This window comes from Clarias gariepinus, chromosome 7 (assembly GCF_024256425.1).
Source record: "Clarias gariepinus isolate MV-2021 ecotype Netherlands chromosome 7, CGAR_prim_01v2, whole genome shotgun sequence".
NCBI lineage: Eukaryota > Metazoa > Chordata > Actinopteri > Siluriformes > Clariidae > Clarias > Clarias gariepinus.
The window spans coordinates 7463772-7475056 of NC_071106.1; the positions used below are offsets into that span (position 1 = coordinate 7463772).

At 44.3% G+C, this 11285-nt stretch overlaps 1 protein-coding gene across 1 annotated transcript; it reads right to left on the reverse strand.

The window, feature by feature from the left end:
* Positions 1 to 3579, reverse strand: LOC128527952 (extracellular calcium-sensing receptor-like). The gene is made up of 6 exons (XM_053500631.1): positions 3267 to 3579; positions 2876 to 3167; positions 1992 to 2792; positions 1637 to 1867; positions 1208 to 1331; positions 1 to 899 (listed from the first exon to the last, which is right to left on the reverse strand). Exons 1-6 carry the CDS (start codon positions 3482 to 3484, stop codon positions 1 to 3), a joined length of 2565 nt encoding a protein of 854 aa, XP_053356606.1. The 5' UTR covers positions 3485 to 3579.
* Positions 3580 to 11285: the final 7706 nt, after the last annotated feature.

Here is an 11285-nt window from a genome sequence, read left to right on the forward strand (position 1 = left end):
CTATTTGGACATCATATTCTTTTTTGTGTTCTTATCCGGTCTCAGTAGGATGATGTAACACTTAGGCGCGAAGATACACACCAGAAGGCCGTAACTTGAGGCTAGGATTGCAAAGACCTCCACCGCTACTGTGTACTTTCCGGGAGAGCTGACGTATGCAGGAACGAATGCGATCCACACAGCGCAGAAGATCAACATGCTGAAAGTGATGAACTTCGCCTCGTTGAAATTATCCGGAAGCTTCCGGGCAAAGAAAGCAAGCATGAAGCAGACAGCAGCCAGGAAGCCAATGTAGCCCAGGACGAGTGAGAACCCCACCACTGAGCCTACTGCACATAGCAGGACCACCCGTGCTCCGAGCTCACCTCCTGCATTTTCAGTGGGAAGAGGAGGTGCCAGAACCAGCCAAAACACACAGATCCCCACCTGTATTAGCGTACACATAAAGATACCTGCCCTCTGCTGAACAGGACCAAAGTACCGCATTATATTTGAGCCAGGTAGAGTTGCTCTAAAGGCCACAAGCACCACCACTGTCTTACTGAGCACACAAGCCAGACACACCACAAAACTGATCCCAAACAGTGTATGACGGAGCATGCAGGACCAGGGTGCTGGTCGGCCAATAAAAGCTAGTGCACACAGGAAGCAAAGAGAAAGCGACAGCAGGAGCAGGAAGCTCAGCTCAGAGTTGTTGGCACGGACCAGGGGTGTGTCTCGATGATGGAAAAAGGTGGCAAGGATGCTAATGGTAAGAGCTGCTCCAGTAGCTGAAATCACAGAGAGGATGATGCCCATGGTATCCTGAAAGGACAGGAACTCCACCGTCATTGGGATGCAGTCTGTCCGGTCAGTGTTAGACCAGAACCTCTCAGGACACTTAGTGCACTCTGTAGAGTCTGGGAAGAAACATGCACACATGTTCTACAATAATAAAACTTCTCTATACATTATTATGCTTCCAACATGCTGTTAACAGTAAGTTATGGTTGCTAAGCAACATAGAGAGCAAACATTAGGGTGTTCTATGGACAGCACAATGTATTATATATAATGGTTTTAAATTATTACAGAATTCAATTATCGTGATCCACACAGCTCGTGTTCTTTTTATTCTAGTTTTCATGCATGTAGAAATCGAGCATGGTTCATATTTTAGCAGCAGATTATATCATCCTGTCTTCAGTGCCATCGTACAGTACCTTACCAGTAGCATTGCTGATCTCCCCTGATGCGCAGGGTATACAGTCATAGCAGCAGACAGGCCTTCCTTTCTGCACAGCTTTCCTGGTGCCAGGAGGACAGCTCATACTGCACACAGACACCGGGACCTGAAAATCCGAAGAAGAAATCTCAGCTTACTTTAAGGAAATATTACATATCAGCAGCCGGTTTTCTTTAGCACTATATAGTCTCATTCTTTTATAAAGGAAAGATAATGCATGTCCCACATTCATCATTTGATCGCTATCTGGTTCCCTAGAAGTCATGATAATTAGAGTAAATTAGAGTCGATATGCTGGTTCGTTCAAAACAGTTACTGTAATGTAACGTAAATGTCTGCACAAATGTCTCTGCACAAATGCGAGTTTAGCTAGAGTTTATATAATTATTTATTAAAACCGCACATTTTTACCATGCCACCCCAGCCTCCTCCCCAGAACATTTTCCCAAGATCCAGTTGAAAGTCCCGCTCAGGTCCTTTAACTGCATCGAAACGGCCCACTTGAGTGAACTCCACTTTTCCTTCAGCACCTACATGCCAGTTAATTATGTCATATGCGGCAGCTGGATCGCCATTTTCATCAAATTGGACCTGTTCACCAACTGGTGTTGTGAACTGCACATTTTTTAGATAGTGTAAAAGCTGTCAACAAATATCGACAACATGTAATTTCTTTTTATAAAGCATGAACAGTTAAAGAAATGGATATCGGTTTGCTTTGCTGTACAAACATTATACATGTATATCCTAACATTAAGTAGTTTACCTCTTTGGGTCTTATTGCCTTAGTATCAGGACATTTTCCATTCTCAAAAGGTCCTTTTCCAGACTGACATGTCAGCATGTCCTGAATGGCATTTGCAATAGCATACACAGCCTTATATACATTGTAATTTATATCAAAGTAAGTTTCTGCTTGGTCTTTAATTTTATACAAGCTTGTGCATTGGGGTTTTTGAAGTCCTGTTCGGGTTTCTTCCTCAAATTTGCATCCAAACAACTCCTCCCAAACACTTTGCACCAGTGGCTCCTTTGGGTAGTCCTCTAAGTTCAGTTGTGCCAAATATGAGCCCAAACCCTGGATATCAACCTGTCTTAGAGCAAAGCCAAGGGTACCAGCCAAGCAGGCAGGACTTAAAGCAGCATGCTGGCTGGAGGTACTCCAGGCTTCAGTAGCAATCCACTGTCTATCACATACATTCTGTCTCACCACTTCCTTCAGCAAGACCTCCATATCAGGGCTGATAGCAAATGTCACCACTACCCAAGCATTAGAGCTCTGCATTCTTTCTACAATTCTTTTCATCCTGTTTGGTGCAAAGGACTTGGGGATTATTTCAAAGTAGTCAATGCATATGCCAGAACCTTGCAATTCCTGTAGCAGCAGCTGCACACCACTTTTACCATATACATCATCTCCGGATATGACGCCCACCCAGGTCCAGCCCATCAGGCGCAGCAGACGGACCATGGCTTTAGCTTGAAAGGCATCACTGGGAACAGTGCGAAAAAAGGTGGGGTACTTGGAGCGGTCACTGAAACATGCACAAGATGCGAAGTAGCTTACCTGAGGAGATGAAACACAGAGAGACATTAATAAAACAATACATGATCACCTTTGGTGGATAACAGTGCACATTCACCATTTACCATAGGAATGTCAAAAACACCCAAGGTATCAGCCACCACTATGGAGGCAGAAGAGCGTGCATCTCCAATAATAATGGGCACATTAGGAGCCGTTGTGCACTGTTCCTTAGACACAGTCTCCACCTGCCCAGTCACCATCGCCAACGCAGCACTCAGCGTACTGCTCTCAGCCAAGCATGTATCTGCAGCCAGGTAGCCCAGTGTGAAGTTGGGCAACAGAGATGAGTTCCTGTTAATTTCCTCCACTGTGAAAATCATGGTTTGGAGCCAACCATATGATCTCAAGTCAGCCCTGAGTTAGAGGGAGATTATAAAAAGTACTTCAATAATAAAAAAAACATAGCAAAGCTCCAAGTTATGGAAAGAGTGTTGCATCAGACACTACACTCACCCCCGACATTGGACTCCCTGCACTCTCTGTGTGAATATCTGGTCAGGTTCAGGGGCATTAAAATGAACAGGAAAAAGACCCCCAATAATTACATCACCTTCTTTATACAGGCTCCCAGAGATGGACCTGGTCTGCAGAGTACAGAAGAGTCCCACCGAGTGTATCCAGATCGGTCCAGTCAGGAGCCCTAGTGCCCACAGCCAGCCATCCACAGCCATCACCTGACCAGAGGTACAGTACAGAGTGGGAAATCTGGAGAATGAAAGGGAGAGAAATGCAGGGCCCTACATCTCCTGCAGAGAGAGAGAGAGAGAGTGAGAGAGAGAAGAAGATGCGTCACCTGTTTAATAGAGGAACATTTGCCTAGAGCGGAAAAAGAAATTGGGATAATTGGAGAAAGTCCAGGTGGAGCTGGAGTAATTTTCTAGGCCTGACAAAACACCTTTGGAAAGTGCATCGTTTATAGCGTCACAAATTAATGCACCCACAGGGAAGCGATTCCAATTCAACCATTCCAATCTGAACATGCACAATGGTTTTAGAATTAATAAATTAGATGTTACTAGACCTTTTTTTTAAGGTAAAAACATGATCCCTTTCTTTATCATAATTTAGCAATTTATAGAATTTTGTGCTGATAATTGGTTGGTGATATTAAGTCAGTGGGACTAAGATGGTTGAGGCGCTGGGTTGCTGATCAAAGGGATGGAGGTTCGAGTCCCAACACTGCCACATGCATTTCAAAGGCCAGACTTGGTACTATTATTGCTCTTGGCAGAATCTTCTCCGCCTAAAGCAGGTCACTTCCAAACGCTTGAAAAGTTTTCTTTTTCTCATTTCTAGGCCATTAATTAGCGAAGCTAAACATAAAAAAAAGCTAAAAAAAGAGCGTTGACGGCTAGACGACAGTGATGTAAAAACAGATCAAAACCAATAAAAATAATCAAATAAAAAAAGTATGCACAGTGTTTAACCGATTACAGCTACCAGCACTCCTGAGACGTAGTGACTCGTAGAATAAGGGGACAAAATAGGCAAGAGAAAATTTCTAATATCCAATGAAAGAAAGTGAAGACTGTGAAAGCTTAATCAAGGCCAAAGTAGCCTCTACTGGGTTGGTGGAATAGCGCTGCATTCTTTTCATATGGTTGTGTAACAGTCTGATGCAGCTTTTACATACTACTATCTATTTACAGAATACATCATACAGTAGGTAACATTCATTTATTTATTCATTTATCTCCTATATCGCTTATGATAGGCCTGAAGCCTATTCCAGGAGACTTACAGTAAGTCATAAGGCAGTCTACACCTTGGACAGCGTGCCAATACACCGCCGGGCACATGCACAAACATACACATTACGAGCAATTTGGGAATGCCAACTAACCGAATCTGCATGTATTTGCACTGTACCTTTGCACATGTTGCTTGTAATGAGCATGGGAATGAGTTTTACATTATATAAAACCATTTACTTTCCAGGAATGTGTGTGATAAACTCAATTGAACATTCAAACACTTTTAAACATTCAAACATGATCAAAAGTAGATCTTGCTGGTCAAATACCTAAGTGTGTGTGTGTGTGTCTGTTGGAAGTTTGTTTGCTCTCATTTACACAGGTCGGGCATGCTGAGAGACAACAACAGAGTATTCTTCTGGAGGAAAAAAAAAGGAAAACGTCAAAACAAAAGTGCAAATGTAAATCAGATGGAAATTCGCATCCCACTCTAAGAGCACCCACTCACATTCTGAGTTGAGACATTCTGAGACTTGTTTTCAGATATTTTAACATTTTTGTTTAAGATCAGCAGCGCAACAGATTTTAAAAAAATATATAATTTGGTTAAAATTAAATAAATGCATTTTTTTCCCCATGATTATAACCAAATGGGTGCATGGCTTATGATAGACATCACATATCACAGATCATGTCTCCCTGCTTCAGCCCTGGTGTCGGGTTACTGTGTGTGTGTGTGTGTGTGTGTGTGTGTGTGTGTGTGTGTGAAGAATTACAGTTCAGATTGACAGATTTTCAGAACATCTGAAATATAGAGTGTGCATGTTGCTTGGTGGGTTTCCTCTGGGTACTCCTGTTTTCTCCCAAGGTTTTCTCCCAAAGTCATGCAGGTTAGAATAATTGAAGCTTACACATTGTCCGTAGTGTCTGTAGATGGATTAGCACCCTGTCCGGTGTGAACCCCACCTCCTGACCCGACTCCCCTGGGATACCCAAGCAAAAAAAAAAAAAAAAAAGTATACTAAGTATAATAATCCTTACTTAAGTGTACTTGCTCCAGACTGATGACTAGTATACTTGAAGTTTTTCAAGAACAACAAATTTTGTACTAAGTGTATTTAAGTTGTAATTAAATTGTACAAAAAAAGCACAATTTTAAGTGTATTAAGTGTACTTTTGTGTGCTAAAGTAAAACAACTTTAATTATACTTAAAGTATATGGTTGTGTACAGTATATACAGTATATATATATATATATATATATATATACTAACGTACATACCTGACAGTAAATAATGATATGTAAGTATATATTTCATGTATTATAAGCACATTACAGCTATTTTACTGTGTTACAAATACTGTACATGATTAATATACTACGAGTATATTCTTATTGCAGCAGTACTGTAGGGTGCTGTTACACTTCTGGCCAATTACAAATACTAAAAAAGTAAACTTTGTGGTTAATACAAATATACTTTATTGTATCATACAGTACACACAACCTTCTATACTACAGTATTGCCAATGTCTTACTAGTACACTACAGGTGTTTAAGATAATTTACAAATGCTAAATGCAATTTCTATACTATAACGTGTTTAAAACACATCACATTACATCACATTACATCTAACATCAAATATATTGAAATCCTCAATAGTACACTGCAAATATACTAACAAAAAGTTATGCCGTCAGTTAATATATAAAAAGTATACTTACATCATGCTTTTACCGAATTTTGAAATTAAACTTCAAACATACTTTTAAATAATTCTATTACAGTTCACTTTTCAAAAATATATTATAGGACAATATACTTTAAAGTGAAAGGCTGGTCTAATTTCCAAAGTATACTTATTTAAACTTTGTTTTTCAATTTATTTTTGGTATATATATATATATATTTTTTAAATACGCTTAATATAATCATTGTACAAATGTACAGAAAATTTACATTTAAATGTGCTCTCACACTCGTTTTTGCGCGCCGAAACTTACTTTCGCGCATTTGAGATAATTTACGTTTGCACTCTCTCACTCTTCTGTGCGCTCACTGGCATAAAGCTACACTTGCACAAACTGCGACAGCGTTATAAGGCTGCAACTATTCCAGCCAACCAGAGACTAGAATCGGCGCAACACCAGCCAATCAGAGACAGGAGGCGGGCAGATTCTGTTTTCTGATTGGCTACCCAGTCCTCCGCTTCTAGTTTGAATTCACGGCTGGAAGCTGCATCCTTGCGTGCGTTAGTTTGTTATTATTTAATTTTCATCGGCATAGGGTAAATTTCATGTTTTTTTAAAGAATGTATTGTCCAATGTGTTGTTGCTAAATCTCATGTACTTTGCTTTTGGTATAATGCTTTGCAGCTCTCGGCCTGTTTTCAGTCTCTGCGTAACAGCTAGAATCAACACACCAGGTTTAACCTAATACTGTACCTGAGATTCAGCGTGCAAAACGAATCTAAAAGCGCACGAGAGAGTAGTGCACTAAATATAAGCAGAAATAAGTACATTTAAATGTAACTAAAAATATACTGAGGCTGCTGTATGTTAAAATTCGTATTCTAATGTAGCCTATACTTTCTGTACATTTGTACAATGATTATTTCGAGCATATATTTTTTTTAAATATATATACCATTTACTACAAAGATCAGCTACCTGTTTAAAGGAAAGCATCGGTTGCATCCTCAAAACTGATTGCCAAGCTCTTTCTCTCAAGTTAGCATATTTAGGGACGCTAAAAACCATGCTGCTGATTACAGACACAAAAATAATTACATGTATGCTTCAAGTTTTATTTTTACTTCTCATGGGAGCCTGTGCAACACCTAAGGAAATTGAAATCATAATAGTCAACAGGCCCACAGATCTGTCCTAGTCTCTCAGCCTCACATGCTTTCTCTCTCGTGTTCAGTGCCGTAGTTGATGTGAAGTGGTGGCTGTTCACTGTTGAGAGTGTTTTTCAGCGTGAAGAAGTAAAGGCTTGTGAAGAGCCAGACACTTCCAAAACATTGAGTGTTAGCGAGGATGCTGTTGCCATGGTGACAGAGGAACCACTGGGCTCTTTTGGCCATTAGCAGTTTTGTAAGATGAGCTTGGCTTGTTTTGGGGCGGTGTGGGTGTATTCAGGTCTCCAGCAAGGTGACGGCAAATAGGCTTTTGTAACTTGGCTTCTGTAAACTGAGTGTTTGACTACATATATGGTGCCACTTAGCAGTATATGTGGGATGTTCGCATAGTGCAGTGCTTTAGAAGAGAAGATAACAACCACCAGAGATTCTGCAGCTCTTGTGAGTGCCTGCGTTTTTAAATCACTGTTTAAATGCTTTAACTAAAGTTCAGAAAATGTAATACTGTCATTATAGTGCTATCCTTTCATAATACTTCTATACATTACAAGTTAGAAACAGCTGAGGTCAGAAGTTTAAACACACTCAGCATTAACATGAATGTTCGAAAATAGTGGGCTTTTACTCATTTCTATACAGTACTGTATATGTACAGTATATCAATCTACAAGGATCTATGAACAAGGATCTACACACATGGAACTACAGGGTCAAAATATACATACACTCACTTAGATTATTAATTCATTGATCCTGAAATTCCTGAAATGTCTTTTATTTTGCCAAACCCATACTGTAAAAGTGTTTGTTTGACAGCGTTCAGTGTATTGACCAACACGCTACTGTGGGAAAGTTCAGTGCCGTTTTGAAAAAGAGGATGATCGATTTACGCAAGTGTCATGAATGGGGTGTTGTGGCAAGGTGTTGAACGCCGTGGGCGGAAGGAGCAGGCATAGAGGCAGAGGGGTGGTGTTAACCAAAAAAGAGTCTTTAATAAAGGTTAAACAAAGTATAAATAAAGATACAAACAAACTTAAACCATACTTAACTTTGTGCTAACAGGGGCTCTCTGGCAAGACACAGACAGGGGAACAAACACACATCCTGTGACGAGACACAGGCAGGAGGAGACACGAAACACATCCTGTGGCGAGACACAGGCAGGAGGAGACACCAAACACGTCCTGTGGCGAGACACAGGCAGGAGGAGACACGAAACACGTCCTGTGGCGAGACACAGGCAGGGGGTTACACGAAACACGTCCTGTGGCGAGACACAGGCAGGAGGAGACACAAAACACGTCCTGTGGCGAGACACAGGCAGGGGACAAACGTAACAAGACACAAAACACGTCCTGTGGCGAGACACAGGCAGGGGACAAACGTAACAAGACAAACGAGGCGTGGAGCTGAAACTAGACACTAGGGAGGACGGGAGACACAGGAGACACGGGAAACACTAGAGACACGGGAAACACTAGAGACCAAGAGAGGGACAGGACAAGGGCTAAAGACATGGCAATCAGCTAGGCATGGCTTTTAGCTAAACATGGTTAAGCATTGCTTAACCATGGCAGTTAGCTACACATACACCTAGCTAAGCATGTCTTTAGCCCCAACATGCACTAAGCTATACTTACCTAATAGCTTAAACACACTAGGGAATAGGGGCACAGAAACACAGACAAAGACTACCCAGTGGCTAGGCGAGGCAGCCCTCCAAGACTAAGCGAGGCAGCACTCACAAGCTAGTCGTTACTCCAAAGCCCGGAGGGACCGCACTCTAAACCTAGGCACACTGGGACGCTAGGGGGAGAGGAAACACAGACAAGGGATACCCAGTGGCTAGGCTAGGGGACCATCATAGGCTAAGCTAGGGGATCATCAAAGGCTAGGCCAGGGGACACATCAAAGGCTAGGCTAGGGGACACATCAAAGGCTAGGCTAGGGGACACATCAAAGGCTAGGCTAGGGGACACATCAAAGGCTAGGCTAGGGGACACATCAAAGGCTAGGCTAGGGGACACATCAAAGGCTAGGCTAGGGGACACATCAAAGGCTAGGCTAGGGGACACATCAAAGGCTAGGCTAGGGGACACATCAAAGGCTAGGCTAGGGGACACTTAAAGGCTAGGCTCACTGGGCAACTCGGGGGAGAGGAAACACAGGATAGCTAGAGACACAGAGGGGCTATGGCTAGAAGCATGCTAGTACTGTAACTGTACTATAAACTCAACATAGCATTTAGCTAATCATGCTCCTAGCCACACATACACCTAACTGCTTACCTGCTCTAGCTAACCACAAGAACACAGGAGGACAGGACTGAATCAGCTCCACTAACACAGACACACAAAACATACACAGAGACATTGCCAATAAGAGAGCCCAAGTCAACACAACTAAAATCAAAGTACAAATTAAACAAATAACAAAAACAAACCAAAATGCCCACATAACTGACAGTGGTATTCCCAAAAATGCTCGACCCAGTTTCCCAGTCTAAACAGCTATTTATAGATTAATTGATGGCTACCTCGGTTCAGGTGTGCACTGCATCACCTGACCGAGGTGCCTGCTGGGAAACTGAGTCGGCCCACAAAAACTACAAAATAAAAACAGTGACCTCTAGTGGAGGACCCTTACAGTACCCCCCCCCTTAAACCGCTCCTCCGGAGCGCTATTGGTGGTCCCAAGGCACTTCCCTGGTGTCCCTTCACCCGACCCCGACGGGCTAGCTCCCGTAGTCAACTGTGTGGCGGAGGCAGCACCGGATCGCTGTTGTGGGCCGGGCGGAGGGGGCAGCACTGTATTGCTCTGAAAAGTAGAGCCCCTGAAGACAGTGCTGTGTTGTCCCCCAATCCGGGCGGCCGATGCAGTACTGGCTTTTCCTCCGCCGTGCCGCGGTGGGTGCCCGACATCGAAGCCAGGTGCTGGACGCTGTGCTGGGGTGTCGCTCCGAAGGCGGTGAGCCTTGAATAAGGGCTACTGGACGAAGGTGGGGGGCCTCCACATGAGGCCTGCTGGTCTGGTGTTGCTGGGACCTCCTCGAGGCGCTCGGCGGATGCTGCTGCTGCTGGGACCTCCTCGAGGCGCTCGGCGGCTGCAGCTGCTGGGACCTCCTCGAGGCGCTCGGCGGCTGCAGCTGCTGGGACCTCCACGTGGCGCTCGGCGGCTGCTGCTGCTGGGACCTCCACGTGGCGCTCGGCGGCTGCTGCTGCTGCGACCTCCACGTGGCGCTCGGCGGCTGCTGCTGCTGGGACCTCCACGTGAGGCGCTCGGCGGCTGCTGCTGCTGGGACCTCCACGGGAGGCGCTCGGCGGCTGCTGCTGCTGGGACCTCCACGGGAGGCGCGAAGCGTGCTGCAGCGGTGGCCTCCACGTGAGGCGCGAAGCGTGCTGCAGCGGTGGCCTCCCCGTGAGGCGCGAAGCGTGCTGCAGCGGTGGCCTCCACGTGAGGCGCGAAGCGTGCTGCAGCGGTGGCCTCCACGTGAGGCGCGAAGCGTGCTGCAGCGGTGGCCTCCACGTGAGGCGCGAAGCGTGCTGCAGCGGTGGCCTCCACGTGAGGCGCGAAGCGTGCTGCAGCGGTGGCCTCCACGCGAGGCTGCCGCTTTAAAGTCCCAGCCCCCTCTGCTATGCCTTGGTGGGTCGAGCATTCTGTCATGAATGGGGTGTTGTGGCAAGGTGTTGAACGCCGTGGGCGGAAGGAGCAGGCATAGAGGCAGAGGAGTGGTGTTAACCAAAAAAGAGTCTTTAATAAAGGTTAAACAAAGTATAAATAAAGATACAAACAAACTTAAACCATACTTAACTTTGTGCTAACAGGGGCTCTCTGGCAAGACACAGACAGGGGAACAAACACACATCCTGTGACGAGACACAGGCAGGAGGAGACACGAAACACATCCTGTGGCG

Bases quoted from the DNA above. Each gene is read 5' to 3' on its own strand.
- LOC128527952 (XM_053500631.1), bottom strand. From the start codon at position 3,484: ATGGCTGTGGATGGCTGGCTGTGGGCACTAGGGCTCCTGACTGGACCG. The intron at 3,168-3,266 runs GTGAGTGTAGTG...CCTCTAACTCAG, and splicing joins CAGGGAGTCCAATGTCGGGG to GGCTGACTTGAGATCATATG. The intron at 2,793-2,875 runs GTAAATGGTGAA...TCATCTCCTCAG, and splicing joins GTGTTTTTGACATTCCTATG to GTAAGCTACTTCGCATCTTG.